The 19528-nt window shown below is 41.3% G+C and overlaps 1 protein-coding gene across 3 annotated transcripts in view; it reads left to right on the top strand.

The window, feature by feature from the left end:
• zbtb16a (zinc finger and BTB domain containing 16a) overlaps positions 1 to 19528 on the top strand; it is a 137769-nt gene that overhangs the window by 72218 nt on the left and 46023 nt on the right. For all 3 annotated transcript variants that reach the window (XM_018689289.2, XM_018689288.2, XM_051078792.1), the window contains exon 4: positions 10843 to 10929. In XM_018689289.2, coding sequence (XP_018544805.1) covers positions 10843 to 10929 — 87 coding nt within the window. The remainder of the gene's footprint in view (positions 1 to 10842; positions 10930 to 19528) is intronic.

The raw sequence follows: 19528 nt of genomic DNA, 5'->3' as shown, positions 1-19528 counted from the left end.
CACATGGCACCTTTCACCTCTAGGGGTAGCCAGGGAGGAGGGGAGGCCTGGTTTTAGAGACGGTGGGGGTGAAACATTTGGTCAGTGTCTGGCAACAGCAGGGTAATTGCTGTTACTGGACAGTGAGGCAGGGCATATATAGTTGTATGTGTGTGTTCTTACAACCTGGATCCTATTTTCTTTATTTTGTCATCATTCTTAGCAGTTATTACATTTTATTCACCTATCTTCATTTTACAGACACAGGGATATGACACTGCTATATGGTTTTATGTGAGAGACAATGGGACAATTAATTAATCATATTGTACCCATCTCAGAAATTACATCTTTGAGGGAAGTGGTTTCGAAAGCTAAAGAAACAGTATTAAATGATGCATGCGTCTCTGCGTCCATTTGTGTCAGTGCACACTTTAAAGCAGGTTTCTCTGACGTCAAGACAGTTTGAAAGTAAGGAGGATAGAAGAGAAAGAGGTAGAGGAGAGGAAGCGTTTGCAGGGAAGGAGGGAGGAGGGAGAAGGAGGAGGAGGAGGAGGAGGAGGAGGAGGAAGAGAAGGAGGAGGAGGGATGGATGTGTGGACTGAGATGCCCTCGATCTCCCAGGGGGCAAAAGCTCTGGAAATGGCTTCGTCGTTCAGAGAAAGTAAGGCAAAGGAGAGGGAGAAATAAACAGTACAAGAGAACAGGGAACAGTGAGGGCAGGAAACTGTCTGTGACCTACTGGACAAACAAATTGGTTTGCAGGCAAAATGGATTAAGAGGTTGAGCTGGGCAAAAAAACAAGGGTGACTGATGTTGCAATGTGAGCTCATCCATTTTGAAGGGGGGGCTGAATTTAGAGGCTTCATGTGGAAGTGTCTTGTGTATTTTCCCTGTGTGTGTGTGCGCGCATGAGTGTATGTGTGTGCATGCGAACGCTCAGCAAGTCAATATTTGTCTGCTTTGCCACGTCCCTAGACATCCCATTCGGCGCAACAGACCGTAAAGCTGTCAAATGCGACCTGAATATTCTCTGTCTTCATCTGTTTCCTCCTTTTTCTCTCCCTCCCTCTTCCTTGTGCTCTCTCACTTCCCTTTGATTTCTTTTTCCTCTCCGTCGATAACAATATCATCGGGAGCAAACATGTTCCTGTGCTTTTGATGGCTTGTCTACCCCCCCCCAGAAAAGCAAGATTATCTCCTCTTATCTATAGCGCTTTGTTTGATCACATCATAAAGTCATTTCTACCCATGTGAATCTGTCTGTTACTGATATTTATGAGAACCAGTATGAGTTTTATGGTTACTGAAATATCATCTACATAGTTCATCATGTATGTTCCATGTGCAGGTACTTTGTGTTTGCCCAGTACACTTTGTGACATTTTATAAAGAGAGTTAGATTGTAAGTGTCCTACTAGGTAGCTACTGTCACATACTGTCCCTTTCTTTTCTTGCACTTATCATTTGTATCAATGTCTCTAAAGCTTAGATCAAACAGGGCTAAATCAGTAAAGTTACTCACATGGGGACAACTTGTAAAAATTGGGAAACCATTTACAAAAGTCCTAAATACACCGTATATAAAAACACTTCATGTCAAAGCCTGCTGAACATGAATTTGTTCATGACTAGCTGATAATTTGGGCTACTAACCAAGCTAGCTAGCTAAAGAATTCATTGTAGCAGTTGGTTGTAAGGTTGCTAGTTTATATGATTACTGATATTTCTCTCTGAACTCATTACTTTATTACTGATTGGTTTAGTTTTCCATCATGACTGTTGCTATATTGTGGCCAAATTTCTTTTCTACCATATATAATTTATTGCTGTGACATGGGTGATATTATCAGTTGTTGCCTGCTGTGTCCTCCTCTTAATCATTTACTCAATGTGCTGCATGTTTCCTAGGTTTTCCTGTGCAGTCGTGGGTATATTATTTTTCATGGTGGTGAAAACATCATATTGTCCAAGGTTGTTGCCTAAATGCTATTACCCCATAGCCCAGATATGCTAACATATCTGATGTACTTACTGTTGTGAGTATCAACATTTTCAAACAACTTACTTCAGTGTTGTAGCTATATGATTTCCATTTTTGAATTCCATACATTTGGTATTTACCAATGTTCTAATGTTTTCTATGTTGATAAACAAACATTTACATGTATGTAAAGACAGACGTTTAGACATATAATTATACCCTAAACCTGCACTTACATTTAAACCCCTTCCCAAATACATAGAGTTGAGACACATTTGAAGTCTTCTGCCACCTCTGAGATTCACTATAAAATGAATAGATAGAATATCGTGAGAATTCTGTCTTCATTGTTGATGTTAAACACAGCCACCTCCTGCATGTTGCCATCTGTCACATACTTCCGGGTACACATAAAGATTTATATCCGCAAAAAATACATTTGCCGAACTCTACACCTGCATATGAAAAGGTTTATTAAGATTACGTAGAGCAGGTTTAACGCCTATTTCATCCCTATAAGGAAACCACTTTCGATTGTAAGTGTGTTGCAAGACCTTGTGAGTAATGTGCCTGTAGTTGCAATGCCTTATTGCAAACTCATCCTGTGTGTGAGTGTGTTTTATTATTTTGAGAGGCAGGCTGGCGCGGGCCCAGTCTTTTCTGAGCCTTGATAAAAACGTGCTGGGAGCATGCCGGTACACACCTACTTCACTACAGGGTACAGGCAGTACCGTGGCCTGTCCTCTCCAATTGGCAGCCTCTGTGCTGCTGTACCACTGATAAGAGGTTGGTGTAAATAAAACTGTACAGCACAGCTCGTTATAACGCTGAAGGTAGAGTGAGGCAGGGAGGGAGGGAGGGGGGAATAAGAGAGAGAGCGTGTGGTGTCTGTACTCATTGTTCTGACAGCATACTGCGTCTGTGTGTGTTCCTGTGAATGTGTGTGTGTTCTTGTTTGGCTATTTGCATGTGAACCAGATTGAGTTTTAGATGCCAGGAATAAGAATAGGAATAAGACTTTTTTGCTACTTAATGTCATTTTATCCATTGCTTCACTTTTATTTAGTGGGAAATATGTAAGTTATGAATCTAGTAGAGACAGCGGAAGTTATGGAAATGAATGGGAGTCCTCATACGTGTAGTAAAACCAGCGTTTGTGTTTGAGCGTGTGCAGGGGGACAAGGAGGGGGGGTGTGTGTCTGTGTGTGTTTATGGATTTTTGCTGTTTTTTGGTACTGAGAGTGCTGTCTTACGTAAGCCATTTATGTAGGCTCAGTGAACAGCCAGGCTATGTTTTTGTTGGTGACTGCACTTGTCTGCCTCCCTCCCTCTGTCACACACACACACACACACACACACATGCACATTTTCTCTCCCTAATCTGCCTGTCTGCCTCTCTCTCTCTCTCTCTGTCTCTTTCTCTCTCTCCCGCCCTGTTTACACTTTTAAAAATCACTGAGCGTGATATTGGTCGGCCATCGACAGATACACTGTAATTAGCCTTTTTAATTTTTTCCATTTAGCCTTGACTCCTGAGAGCAGATCATTCAGCCACTGCAGAAATATATGCACATACAGTAAACAGTGTCCCACTCTGCAAAAACCAGTGTTGCACATGGATTAAAGTGGAAACTTTGTCATGTCAAGTTAACCTTCACATGTTCCTTTTTGTGCAAAAATCACCCATCCAATTAGAACTTAAGGCTTCTGCAACTTCTCAGTTGCAGAATCTTTTATTGTTATCTTTTAATGTTTGACTCCACTCCTGATGTTGTAAATTAAATAAAGTAATAAAGTAACTTTTCAGGTTAGTGTGGCCCATGTACTGCAGAGGAAATGTGTGTCGGAAAAAGTTTTACTAGGGACAGTTTTTTAAGCCAGACGGAAACCCCCTACTTCATACTAACAGAACATAAAAGAATAAAATCCTAGATTTAAGTTTGACCAGATCAAATTGAACAATAAATTGCACTGTCCAGTTTTCATGCTAGATGCTGTTGAGCAGATATTCTGCCCAAATTGTCATCACATATTCCCATGAAATCCTTGCTGTGGGTCATCTAGACAAATTCCAAGCCTCTCTGTTCATAATATAAATATGTCACCCCAGTCTAAACACTCTCAAGCTATCTTTTTTTACTCTGTGATAGCTTGAGGGATCAAGCCTCAAAAGACTGCAATCTCAGCATTTGGCTAACTTTGTTGATTCCAGATTTTTGCACAAGGCAAAAATTTTGTCAGCTAAGACAGCAGATTCTCACCAAATGCAATAATCTATGGAGAGCTATAGCCCCCTTCTCTCCAAAGACTAGTCTTTGTTTCAAACTAACATTTGGCTGATAGACTTTATGATAAGAAAATACAGGAGCAGTCATGAAGACGGCTGTAATTTTATTCTTATGCAGCAGAACTGTTTGTTTACCATGTTGTGTTTACGTGTAATGAATTGCACAGACCTGAATGTGGCATTTTACGTGTTACAGCAGGGTTATTCTCTTGGAACAGTAGAGCTCTATCTATCTAACGTTTCCTCAATGTGGAAGCTCTTAAACAGCGTTTTTTGTGTAATGGATGCTAAATAGTATCATGCCATCTCATGCAAGCACACATGTGAGACCATTTGACAACTAATGTTGATGACTACTGCAGGAAACAGAAGGTCTTTGCATGACTTTGCTGATTTCCTGAAAAATTGTTTGTTCAATTCTGTTTCTGTATTTTCAAGTTTGCATTTTCACTTAATGTCAGTAACATGTTTAGCACATAAAGCAAGGTCATTTAAAGCAAGTGTAACAATGGAAAGATTGATGACCTCATCAGATTATGAAATGATTAGCGGTTAAAGAAGAAGCAGGTTTTTTCTTTATCCTCTGTGCAGGGTGAAATGTTTTTAGCGCTCATATCAACATGGTGGCCTACTTCTTGTTTGTCGCTATGAGCAAAGACAGGCTCTCTAACTCTTATGTTTAATTCTGCGATTGTCTTTGATGAAAGATTCTGTTTAGACTGCGATCCCCATGGGGGGAGGGAGGGGGACATCTGTTGCAAACTTAGCATATATACTCTACCTGTGAAAGAAAGTAGGTTGGAACAACAAGTGTCAAGTGTGAGTGTGGGCACACAGTCACAAAAAATAATTAGTTGTTCACAGGAGGTGCAGAAAAGCAGGACTATCACCCCAAACAAACGAGGCCTTTCTCTGCCGCTGACATATCCTTTAGAATGAGAAGAGCCTCTGAATGGCAGCATTATGAGATCACATCACTGAGCTGGATGATGTGAGTGTGTGTGTGTGTTGTTGCACCCAAATACACTTATCACACCCACAAACCCCCAAATGGGCACTGAGGTTACTCTTTCCTGGTCTTTCGTCTCTGCATCATAACGTAATGATGGTTTGCATTTGCAACTCAGATTCCATGCAGTCATGGAATGAGTGTAATAGCAAATAGGACAATGCACCATTGCACACCACATTATTTAGGGAAATGGGAGAATGAGCACTTAGTATGTCAGGGAAAATTACAGGCAAGGGAATGTACCATCACTTCCCTGTGAGGCCCGCGTGGTGGGCTAATCCACAATCCCCAACACATCTACGTGGTGAAATTTTGCCACTGTTGGGGGAAGCCCACAGCAGTTAACTTTAAGTGAAACACTCTTGAACAATGCCAAGGATGTGGTTAGAGTACCTAGAGTCAACTAGACCCAACATTAATCACAGGTTTTATTTATAGACCACTAGTTGAACAAAAATGTGAACGAAGGGATTGCGAAATCGTTTTAACATGAGCTGGGGGCCGTGTCTCGTGACTGGAAAACAAGGCTGACTCAAGCCGTTTTTTTTTTAGCTGTGTTTTGACTTTTGATAATTTGAGGAAGTTAAAGTAATCCATATGTTAATTACTTATTAAAATTAATTCCATTAAAAAATTTGAGATATGTTTCATGATATTAAATAAGCACTCTTAACTGTGTATTTGTTTTGACTTGACGTCGGTTTACACATGTAGATTAGAGAAATGACATTAACAATATAGATTTGACATAGAATTGACTTATACATTTAAATACAGTGGTTTCCATATACTTAGAAGGACCCGATACGTTAACTTTGTATTCTCAACAAAGGATAAAGCCCACTTAAAGGAAGAAGAACAATACTGCAAAGCCTAAAAAACAAGTTCATGTAAAATTTCATAATTTGCCTTTTCAGGAAACCAAAGAACCGGATATGAACATTCTACTAGCACACAGCACCTACAGTTTACACATACAGCTGCAGTTTAAACAGGGATTAATAAAAACAATAGCTAATCTATCTTTAAAAATCTACACAGTACACTGAGAGGTTTCTGCTTTTAAAATATTAACAATGTGGCACCATATGAAGGAAAGTTTTCTTTATCAAGGGGATGCAGGGCCTGTAAAGATAGATCCAGTTTACAGTAAGGGACCGTTATATTGCTTGTTGCTGCCGGGCTTTACAGGAAGTTTACTTGATTGGCAGGGAGCCCTCTCTGGCTTGTTCTCTTTTACAGCTATTTATGAAATAACTGAGCCGCACTGCAACAACAGTTGAGCAATATCTCAGAGAGGGAAGCGAAAAGGGAAGCGGCTTTGGTGGCATGTGGCACCTGATCACCACCCCATCCCTACCTCCCAACATGCACACACACACACACATGCACACACATACAAATACACACACACACACACACACACATACAAACACACACGCGCACAACTGGGTTGTGCAACTTTTATTATGTCAGCTAAGGGCTGACTCTGTGGCAATGTGACACAGGACTCCCCACTATCAGAGGAGACAGGGCAAGTCTACCGTTTAGAGATTCCTTTTTGTTTCTCTTTGTTCTTATTATATTGTGAGAAGAATTCTTTTTATTTACTACGCATTTGTTTTTCTGTTTTCATCCGTTCCAAAGTTTCCTGGGGAGCGGCAGCACGGTGCCACCTTTTAATATTTGTTGTGTATATTTTTGTAAATTAAAAAATTGCATAATGAAAAATCACTTTTGTTTCACTGTTGAAATAATGTGCCTTTAGATTCCTCATTGTGTTTTCAAATGAGCTCCTGACTTGAGTGTAGTTTTTTATTCAAGGCAAACTATTATTTAGTACACACATAACACAAGTATCAGCTGATGTCAAGTGTGTGTCTCCTCTGTCCCAGTTACCCCGTCTTACTTAACTAACAAGTTCACCCTCTTGCAATCAAAGGGGCCTCAAGATTTATCGCTTTAATTTGGCAGTGAAAATGTCTGATGGTGGCTGTTACCAAGTGGAGGGCCCCCTGTTAGCACTTAGCTGGCTAACTAGAGTGACGGGCATCTGGCTGGGTGGCTGCCTGGCTGTGTGCACCCTGGATTCCTGTGCTCCCACTTTTCCTCCCCCCTTTGCCCCACTGTGACCTCACACAACTTCATTCTCCTTGAAGCAAGGCACCATGCAGGCATTTCCTGACAATTTATGTCCTTGTGCCACAAGCAGGGGCATGCCCTGCACTAAAATCCTATCCCTGGCCCATTTAGCACACGCCTCTTGGCCTCCCAGAAGACTGTTATAGTGTTGCACCACTGTCTGTGAGGTGGACTCATTACTTGCCAGTGTAAAGCTGATTTACTCACCTATATTTTACAGTACTGCAAGCCATAGACATGAATGTGTTTTTTTACTTCCCAGGCAGTCATTGGTGTCTATTCATTTATTATTTTAACCAGATTAGATTTGCTTTGCATGAATGCTGTTTTTCAGGAACACACTCACACAATTACACACATTCACACCTGGAAGCTGCCCAGTACAATCACAGTTTGATCTGTTGGTTACTGAGGAGGCCATCTGGGGCAGCTGGGGGTTAAGTGCCCCGCTCAGGGGCACCTCAGTAGTGGCAATGAAAGAAGGGAAATTGTAAACTGAAACTCATTTGCAGCTTATCTGTTACATGGTATTCACTGCAATGGATTAATTATTTCCAAGCAACTTTCTTAGTTTGTTGAAAATTGATTTTAATACATTACAGAAATTAATTTAACCCTGTAGCCATCTGGAAAGTAGGAAAGTTAGGAAAATTCTGAAATCTTACACACTGCAATATTAGTTTTGGGAAATGATCAGCAATAATGTCATGTATGCACATGAGCATGTGGTAGAAACAAACATGGCCTTTCTAAGAATAGTTTGTCAGAAGTTAAAACATTGTGTATTTACTTTGAACACTGATAGTCGATGGTTAGCACATGATGGAGCCACGATTGCTCTTGTATGGTCATAAAATGGTCCCAGTTGGTCGCTGCAAGGTCAATCAATGAGCTCAAATCAATGGATGGAAGGAGTCCAATGCAGGTTAGCAGGGCAACTGTAGCACGTAAAAATAATAATTATAGTTGAGCCTGTAATGATGAATCAGGGAGTTAAAGAAGCAACAGAGGGACTATGTGATTAATGCAAATGAGGGACATCAGTGGGTGTGTTGGGGGATTCTGTCTACATCTCCACTACATGTCTTGTTCTCCAAAGGTTAAGTGGCTGCTTTCGCCAGCTAATTCGGCCATATGCTCATCTGTGCATTTGACACTGGTGTGCCATACGCTCACACTGCAAATTATGCCTCTTGAATATGCAGCCAATTAAAAAGGGCATTGCTCACCAGCTCAGTTTATTTAGTCTAAATTTGTTACATGGAAAAAAATCTTGTGATAATACACATGAATCTAGGATGTTCTAGCTTTAAAGGTTGCATTACAGTGGCTTATGATCTTGTCACGCTCACTTGTGCAGTGTACCATCTTTTGCATAACTTGTTGCATAAGCACTCTACTGGCAGGCACACTCTGTCATGTACGGTCCATGTCATTTCTGCTTTTGGTAGGGCTTATTACAGTACAGGCCGTTCCCTAATGTCACTGCGGTTGCAAAACCACACAAGCCATCTCTCCCTGACTTTTTTTCTGTCATCTAAGAATTGGCTTCCTGTTTTCATTGTGTTCTGTTTCTCTCTCTGGAGGTGTCGTAACCCAGGAGGCTGTGCCAAGAACAAACCAAGGTCTGGTCGGGAGAGATCACTCTGTGCTTGCACTGGAAACAGACACACACGCCCGCATACACGCACACCCATTTTGCACACACACAATATCCAGATGTTAAATGTGTGTGTGTGTGTTTGTGCGTGCGTGCGTGCATGCATGCATCTATTTGATGTGTGATGTGTATGGCATGTACAGTGCTTGTTGCCAAGCCATAAAAAGTCATTTGTGTGAGCCTGTTCTGATGTGCCCTCCAACGGCACCCTGTGTGTGTGCATGCCAGGCTCTTGCCTCTCCTTTTATTGTTGTACAAGGTTGTACACATTCATAAAGTATAGGTGAACATGGTATTCCAGACTATTGCCCAAAGGCTACATACTTGAACCATTTGCATAAACAGAGGCAAAGTGTGGTTGAACAAAAGTGGAAGAGCACTCAACAGACAAAAGTCGAAAGTAGGAATGTGTTAGTCTTGTATAGTAAGCTGATACAATTTGTGCACACACTAAATATATTTATTTTGATCTACAGTATATATGTAAATAAAGCGTGTTCACTTTGAGATATCCATTGATCTAGAAGTTAGAGAAATTATACTTGCAGAATAGTAGCGCTAAGAGAATAATATACTTGTGGACTAAGCCCCATTCTCAGTATGTCACACAATCTGTCACAAATAATGGAGTCTATAATTATCAGTGTTAGAATTTTTTTTGGCAAATTACCCTACATCAAGCATGTATGGGCATGGAGATGACACATTTTGCCACCATTTGCATATTCATTAAATTTGGAGCTGAATCAGACCAAACTGAAGGCTGATAGTTTGACTCATCAATTATAATGCCAAATGTAGGATAAATTACATATTACAATACACTCATTAATCAATCAAATACTGAAAAATATTTCTCTCAATTCTAAAAAATGAAAGGGGATCAAATGTTGAAAACCAGAGTCTTTAGATAATATAGTATCAGGTTGCTAAACATAAGCATTTTCATATTCTCAGTTCATTTTCTGTCAGAACTCTGACAAATCACATATTTGTGACCAAGGCCTTGTACAAGTGATGGAAGTGAGGGATTATATCATAGCAATTACAACATTTTTCCTATTATCACAAGGTTGTGTACAGAATGAGAAAGATGGGGCTATATTCAAGACATTTCTGAAAAATTTAAGCAAAAAATAAAATGATCTTAACTCACTATTCATTCATTCAGATATAATAAAGTCTGTTGCATACTTGCTTGAAATGTCGTCATATGACCATTGGAACCAAACCAACCAATTTTTTAGGCCCAAAATCGGTATTTGACAAACCTTGGCTTTTGCATTTCTGTGCTGACATATTGTTACTTATCAGCTGATACATATGACACATTCAGTGTGCCTTATCTACAATAAGCCAGTTTTATCATTGATTTATAGGTTGTCAAGGTTAAAGAGCTTCTCCTTGATTTTGTTGTAGCTACCTGAAGGTCATCAAATCCAAACACTTCCTCACAGACTTTGCAGGATGGATGCCTTGCTGAGCGTGTAATGGTTGCATTTTTTTAGCCTAAGCTAAGATGTTAACTGAAATAAACTCAAACTCAAATCATGATACATTTTAGCTTAAAATTTCAGTGATAGGATTGATATGTTTTTATGTACAGCTACAGTTCAAAAATTGTGTTCAGTTTCAGGTGAACTTATATAATGAAATTTATTATGCCTCCACCCTAGCTTTAAGACAACCTTTTCTTCTCTCCATTTCATACTGCTTCCATATAAGGTACATCTGTGTGATTGTGTAATAAACGTCCACTCTCTTCTCTTGTTTTTCAGCTGGTGAGAAGGCCATAGTTTGTGACCAGTGTGGCGCCCAGTTCCAGACAGAGGAATCCCTGGAGGCTCACCGACAGATCCACACCGGTATGAACACACACACGCACACAGAGTCAGACAGATCATCATGTCACCATGGACATAAACAAAAAGATTATGAGGTCCTCTGCTCCATCAGCATGTTTGTATTGGTTGAATTTGTACAGAAAGTTCCCCATAATTTTATTCTCCATATAGGTGTGTGTTGAATGGGCTGTAGATACTGCATTTAAATAATAAGCATATTTTGACAAGGCATTTTTTTTAATTGCAGCAAATTCAAAGTAGCCAGATGTCTTGCAAAAACTTATAAGTACATACTGTAATCAGATCAAATTCAGAAAGACTGAGATCGCACTGAATCATCTGGTCGCTCCTGATTCACACTTGCAATCTGTTTGTATATTTTCACAAATCAGTTGTGGTGTGGTGTGTGCTATGGTGGTGTGCTCATTCAGCCCTCTCATTCAGCCTTTCTCTGGCTAACTGGAGCCACGGATTGACACATACATAGATCACATCATCTTGGATTAGTCCCACTCGCCCTAAATCAAGACAGACCCAACAGTAATCAACAAACCGGGAAAACTTGGCAGGCCGATGTTGTTTATCAGTGCTCAGCTATGAAGATGGGAAGACGAGGATGATCTAGGTGCCAAGATGTAAATAGGAAGAAGCAAATCCCCCTCCAACAGATGTGTGATGGCTCAGAACAGTTTCACTGCTGGTGATGAACTCTTTAATTTGGGGGGTGGGGGGGGCTCTCAAACTCCCCTTGCTTCATTATGGAGGTAGTGTGCATGGGGTGAGGGTATTTGCTGGAGGATTTAGTGTGCATCATGTATGTATGTTGTACCCAACAATCAATCGCTCCAGATTCATGAAAATATATATACTATATCATTTACCACCATACTATTGTTAATAGTTGGATTGATAATATTGTCCAATAATGTCATTCACTACACATATAGAGGAGCTATTTGCAGGGAAAAGAAACAAAAGACAAAGACAAACAAATATGTGCTAGACTGTGATGGACTGACAATCTGTCCAGGGTGTAGCCTGCTACTCACCTAAAGTTGGCTTGGATTGGCTCCAGCTCCCCAGGATAAGTGGTGTAGAAAATGAATGAATGAATGACATTATGTGTTAGAGGAAAGGCCACAGAATTTGCAAATTCAACAGGGTTCATCCTCTGAGGACCATTAATGTCCACAGCAGGTTTCTTGGCAGTCCAGCCATTAGCCATTTTTGCTTTGTGAATGGCAGTGGAGGCGAGCTCATACCGTAAAGAAAAGTTTATCCTCTGAACTACATGACTCTGCTAGATAAATGTTTGATAAAATGCCCACCAGATTTTGCATGTTAGTGCACACAAGTATAAACTTTGCCCTAACAGTGGTGTCAGAGGAAAGTTTAGAGGATCACCATCCTTTTGCCCCACCCCAGCATGTCAAACAAAATCAGATGAGAGAAAAGAGTACTGCTAATGCTCATTCAGACCAGAAACTGATCCCCAAAATAGCCACACATCATCATTATCATCATCTTGTGTTTTGTCCTTCATCTAAGACTGTGACCCTCAGGCTCCCAATATTAGCTCTCATTGGGTAGCTCCACCTATTCTTTGCAGCTACTCATACCCCCCACATTCCTCCTAAACATTTAAGAGGGGAACGCAGGGCGGCATAGTCAGGATTTTGGGGGTGGGGGGTGGGGTTACTCCTAAGGGGCATGCCCTCAGCCAATCAGTTTGCCGGAGGAAAAGAAGGGTTAAATGAGGCTAATGATCCAACAGCCATAACAGCGGAAAGGAGCGCTCTAAATATAGGCATTCTAGTCTGGAACGAATGGAAGAGGTTGGGGAGGGGGGCAGCCGCAGCCAGGGCCAGACGTGTCTTCCTGCCAGACAACTGGAGCAGCAGCAGCAGCAGTAATAGTATAGTAATCATCCATGTGTTCAGCCCCTGTGAGGGATCAGAGTTTGAAAAATGGGCTCTGGTAAAATATGACGAGGCAGTTTCACTGCACTGTCGATTCTCGGTTTCAGTTTCTCTTTCTTTGTGATCTTAAAGCTGCTGAACACCTACATTATGATACATTATGACATTCCTGGCTATGGATTTGAACACTTGACATTTGACATCCCCATTCTGAAGGCATGGCCCTTCTTTTCAATATTAATGTTAAAAGACTAAATCCCATCATTGCTGTAACTAATAAGGAATACACAATAGATGAGTACTTTACCATCATTATGGAAGCCAATGTCAATTAGCGTACCAATATTTAAGCAACTTACAATTAATATACAGCCATTTGAATGATAGATATTCACCCTGCTCTATGCGTCTGAAGAAAGCAGAGGAAGAAGTGTACTGGTGCAGCAGCTCTGCTCATTTGTGGCAGACAATGTGTTTATTATTACCTTGTTTGAGTGTGTTTATGTGTGTGTGGGTGCTGTTACATATGGTGACATTCAAAGGTTAAATGTTATTCATGCACTGATCTCCACAGTGAGTCGAAGGTTGATAGCATTTAGCCAATTGGTCTGTTTCCAGCAGGGAATGACTGATGACATGAGAGTTAGAGAGGTAAACAAACAAGTCCCTTCCTGTGTCTCTCACTCTTAACTTTGTGGAGACTTATTATGAACTTGTCTGTTTTTGTCTGTTCTGTTATCCAGTGGGAGCTACTTGTACAGCCACACATGTGGGTCTCCTCCAGTCAGGCCAGCAGACAACCTGGGAGTCTGTGTTTAAAGCATATCATGCTGCCATGTACTGTAGGATTGTATTCTGTATTTATTCAGTTAATTTGCCATGTGATGAGCTAGTCTCTCCAGCTCTGGCTCTACTAGGGCACTAATTTTGAATACCAGATTTTGGAAGTCTGTGGATCATAGATATTTTTCTCACTTAACAATTATTCTCTTTCTGCCCTCTGGGACACCTTCAAAACTACAGCTAACAGGTTGCGCCAATCATGAGAATAAGTCTGAAACAAATGTTTACAGGATCCATCCTCCCCGAAGAAATGAAATGATGTATAATTCATTATGTATTACTGTATGTATGTTTCATTGTCCAAAGAAGCTGAACTATTTCAGTTGTAATGACCTTGTGGACTTTCCTGTATTTAGTCCCTTTGCATCTCAGCCTCTTTTACTTTTTGAAGCCCTGAGGCTCAAACAATAGCTTAATTGTTCATATTTGTCATGATACCTAACATGGGGTGTGATGAATATAGCATCCTCACTGCTACCAGGGCTTTAGACCTGTATTCTATGTTTCAGCTATGGCCTTCTTTACATGTCTAGAAAATGTAAATAATGATATCTCAGCAGAATATACAGGGAAAGACAAAACAAAGGAAGCCACTCCACTGGACAGTACTGTGTTAAATCAGTTTGAGCTAGAAAGCTTAACAAACATGGATTTATTTATACAGAAATGTCTGTGTGTACAGTACCCAAGACGCAAAACATCAGAGAGGGCGTGTGGTGGGAGCAGGGGGTTACTGTTGGCCATCAAAGCCAGATTTGATCTCTGCCTGCCTCTTGGCAGCACTTCAGCCCTTGGCTAATGTTCTCTGATGACAATATTTGGCCTCTGAAACTGTGGCTGTTTCTTGCTGCTTTGAATGGGAACTATTGTGGCATCTCCTCTGTTGGCCTGATCAGCTGCAGCCTGACTCAGCCCCTGTCTCTCTCTCACTTTGTCTGTCTTCTCTTGCTTTTAGCAGAACTGCCCATGCTTGGTATATCATACACCTCTCTATGTTACCCAACAGCTCGCGCATTTGTGGGATGTATAGCGGGTGGTTATCCAAAACCATTGGATAGTTTGGAGGCCGTTGAGGCATTCCTGAAGTTGCCGTCATTCCTAACAGACAAGCTCTTTTGCATGGGGGGGTGGGGGTGGAGTGGGGGGGCTGGTCGGGATGCCAGGGGAACTAGCAACAAAACATCATGTGGCTGTTTTTACCCAGTGAACTTGTGCAAATACACATGCACAAACACTCACTGCAAACTATCCCCTACTTTGGCAGTGTTGAGCAACACATAGACACTCAAATAAATCCAGGAATTCCTGTGTTGAGAAGCGCGAAGTCACTTGTGAGTTGCATTACATCTACTCACGGCTAATTTTTGTCACATATTTTTCCAAATTGGATGGCATCGCATCAGAGACTCTCTCTCTAAACTGGGACTCGCCTCAGGGCTTTTGTAAGCAAAGAACACAGTCTGTCTGGCTTTCATGGAGCTCTCATCCTTAAAGAAAAACACTGCTGTCATTTAGAGTTGTAGCCCATTTACTACTGCCTCTGTCTTATGTCCTCCAATTGTTATGCAATATGTGCACTGAGACTTCGGCTCATTTTTAAAGACCTAGCCTTGCACTGATAGCAGCCTTCCCAGGCAAACACAACATGTAAGGCTCTTCTTATAGGAAGGATTTCCTGGTGGAGACTTCCATTTCATCATGTGCCTGTCAGGTGATTGACAGGAAGCAGAGCATCATGTAATGTGCATACTGATATGAAGCCACTCCAGACTGCATTTTTATTTTGAAATACTCTGTAGACAAGTGTGAATGACAGTCAGTGGCCTCCTCTGACTGGAAAAGAAAACCTAATACCTGCAGTTATTAATATTAGCCCTGATTCATACTATATGTCATAACCCTGGATAAATTCAGATTTTTCCAGAATTTATCAAGTTTGTTCTGGGAATAATGTTAAAAATACAAACTTGAGGTTTAGTAGTCAGGCCTCTAAGCTACTAACATAGAAAAACAAACCCTTCGCCAGACAGGAAGATTGCCCAACATCTAGTGACTTTGTATTTTCAAATTTCCTCCTATTATACATTTTTTGAATGCCCTGGTGTATCCAGCAGCCTACAACACTCCTGGACCAGGACTAATATAATCAAAGGCTGCAGCAACCTAGACCTTTTGCAGAAATAACAAAACACCTTAATTAAATTTTAATGTGATTTCATGTGACGTAATGCCAGTCTGCAGCCAAATTTCCCCAAATGCCAAAGCATTGCACTGTGCTCAGACTTTTTTAATTCAGAGATTTTTTGCTCAAAATGCAAAATAACATGTTTGACATGCCGTCCTAGCAAGTGTGCTTCTCTTCTAGGAGCACATGCAGGCACACAGGTCAGTTTTTTTTTTCTTTTTTTTTTTCAATGTCAGCGTGAGCATCAAATGTAACTGTTGTATTTCTAACTGTGACTTTCAATTCATGGGCCAGAAAAAGATTTTACCTATTAATGAGGCTGGGATTAAAAAAAAAAAACCCAAGTACAATAACGTGCTTCAACACATAATATAGGCTCTGCTATTGAAAGAAGCAGTAAGATTTACAGAGCTAGTTATTGTTTCTGTCAATACTGCATTCTGTTTTATAAATCTTTGGAGATTTGGTTTGTGAAGGAAGAGTTGTTCAAACAGTAAGAACAGTCCTCACAAGTCAGTGTTTTGGCAGAAAAACTGTAATTGTCCATTACTGCTGTACACTGTCATTTCCTCTTTGTGATATCAGCTGTAAGCTGTTTCCAAAGCTGTTTTAATGTGGATTTTGTCCCACACCATAATATCATATTGTGAAAGTGTGCTCATTTAAACACAGCCACTTCCAACGTGTCATTTTCAGTTTGCATTTCCAGTAAAGCCTCTCCCCATCGGGCTGTACAAGACTGTTCTGATCTCTGAGCTGCTGTTTTTCTCTCATTCTGTCTTTATCTCCATACGTCTGCCAGCTATCGTCATCTCTTTTTTTCATTAGATTGTTTTGGTCCCCACCATAATTTATAGCTCTTGTACTTTATTGGTAAAACCCACCACACTCACATTCCACTTGATTAAACTGGAGCTTGGTGCAGAAAAGCAAAAGGTCAGAATATGTGCACAGAGAAAGTGGCTCACAAACAAAAAAGTAAGCAATAAATTGAAGTTAAAGTAGTTTTTTGTTTTGTCTGTCTGTCTGCAGATTTAAAAAATGCAGATTTCACTACCAGGGCTTCATGCATTTTACAGCCTCTGCAACTGCCAGTGTGAACTATATATCCATATAAGTGCACCCTTTGTAACTTGCACAGAATTCTGCACATTAATCCATCAAAGTAAGGCCACAGCCCGTATGAGTAGTTGCCTGTTATTCAGCATGAGCTGTGAGTAGCACTTGAAACGACAGGGGACTGCATCTCCCATGTGACCTGTGTAGAAATGAGTCCGGAGTCCACAGGCTTTGGAAGAATTTGTTGTCCAACTGTTGGTGTTCCTGTTTATACATGAATCATCTCCATGTGCGCACACACACACAGCAGTGCCAGAGAAAATCCACATATAATAGGAGGGGGAGGCTGCTCTCTTACTCTTCTATTTTTCTTTCTTTCTCTCTTTATCTCTCTCCGTCCTTTTTTAAAGTCTTGTAATACAGGGAAAATATGCAAACCATGGAGTGGCAATAGTGGGTTTAGCCAGTGGGAACACAGCGTGATTCCAGCAGGCCGCGGCCACAGAGTAAACACTTTCTTTTCTCAAGCCAGAAATAGTTTGGCTGGAGAGAGAGCAGCGGAAAAGGAGGGAGGGAGGAGAGGAGGAGAGACCGAAAAGGAGAAAGACCAGAGCGGGGAAAGGGAGTACAACAAGGGTTATAATGGTCAGAAAAAGAAGCCCTTTTTAGTCGTATTATTTCTTTTCCTCCACATCTTTTTCTTCCTCGTAAAGTGTTCACACTGCTGGCCCTGCAATCTGTTACCTCCAATACTAACACACACACAAACACACAGTCCAGTCATGTCACTCAAGCAAATTAGGCCAATGGCAGCGCTACACAGGGGTCACGTCAAAAGTGCCGATTGTCTCAATCACATTAGTCCAGCACTGGCATCTGTTTAGCATTTAGTTAATTGTGATGTTATTAACTTGTCAGTGAGCATTAGGGCGGCAATAAGCAAAGCAAATATTCTTCCACCCCAGGCAGGCAGTGCTACACATGTGTTGCTGATACAGACACACTAACATGCACACACATATATGAATACACAAGCATACAGCCCCCTGGACCATGGAAGTGTGAATGTGATCCCACTCAACCTCCTGATCATGCTTAACTCTCGTTAGCTATTGGAATGAAATTATCACCATAAAGATAAAATAAACATGTTTATGAGGCATTTCAGCTCAGGGCAGCTCTTTGCTAAAAGGCAGATGTGCATTAGCATTATGACTTTTGATCAGAAAATGTCGAGCTTCCTGTCGGTGTCATCTAGTGAGTCAAAATGCAGATTCGCACCATCCTTGTGCTCGTTGTTTCAGCATCCCACTCATAATTGAGCAAGCTGTCCGTGGACGAAGGCAGATTATCCGTCTGTCTGTCTGTCTGTCTGTCTGTCTGTCTGTCTGCCTGTCTGTCTGTGCCCAGCTGGCCAGGGAATGCACACGGGGCATTCTAGGTCACAGTGGGGTACCAGGTGCCACATTCACAATTCCAGGCATACAGAGACATATAGATGCTTACAAAGACGACTGTATTTTGATCTAGATTACACTCAACCCTCTGTGAGGGCATGAAGGTTTCGCGTAGCTGGAACAAGCAGCATTTCCAGAGCTTTTTTTTTTTTTTTGGATAATTGACCTCAACAACTAATGATTATGAAGTGTTGTCGGTCAATTAATTGATTAATCAGCTTTCTCAGTACCACCGACAGAGATATACAGCTACATGGCAATGATTCACAGCATTATATTCTAAGACAGTGAAAGTGACTGTTGTTTCAGTATCCGGGGTAATTTGATCAATGCCTCTAGCTTCATATTCACACAGGTTGTTATGTTGTATCTGTTTACTGTCACTATGTTTGTAAGGTGATCATTTAAAACCCCACAATTCCCTTTACGTTTGTCTCTGTAAACAAATACCTCTTTCTCTTTGCCTCCCTCCATCTCCCCCTCCTCGGCACTCACTCTCACTCACCTTCCAAAATAAGAAGAGTACAAGTGGTCAGAGACACTATCGGTGGCTAAATTAAATCAAGTGGCACTAGCGAGACTACAGTCAGTTCTCTTGCTACTAACCTCCTCCCTCTCCCTCAGCAAACAAATTTTTCCCCAGATAAGATCTAAATGAGTTTTTCCAGGCGGAGGAAGATCCTCTGTTTGTCTGATGGATACTGTGCAGAGCTGCACTGTGACCAACACCCACTAGTAATCATCCGCCACGGCCATAAGTGTTATGCACAGCGGCCTATGTGAATAGGGGGATGTGTGGTTTGTGTGTAAATGAGATAAAATGTGTGAATGAGAGCTGGCACTGCTACGTTCCCCCGCACCCAGCTTCATTCATTGAGAAATACCCAACTGGGCCTCTGCACTGCAGAGCCTCAGTGCCGAGGCTTAGTGTCATGGTGGGCACAGTCGCATTGAGGCATCGCCACAGGAAACCATGGGACAACAGCATGTCAGAGAGGGAGGTAGTATTCTTATAAGGGGGAAATAAGTGGGTGGGATCCAGTAGCAAATTGGGATGTCCGTAGCGTGCAACAGTCTGGCTGCGGGAGAATCCCCACACGGATGGATCATTGTAAACCAGGGACAGCAGCCACACATCCAGAGAGACCAATAAAATG

The sequence above is a fragment of the Lates calcarifer genome, linkage group LG20 (assembly GCF_001640805.2).
Source record: "Lates calcarifer isolate ASB-BC8 linkage group LG20, TLL_Latcal_v3, whole genome shotgun sequence".
NCBI classification, from domain to species: Eukaryota; Metazoa; Chordata; class Actinopteri; family Centropomidae; genus Lates; species Lates calcarifer.
This window is presented reverse-complemented; position numbering and strand designations above follow the sequence as displayed.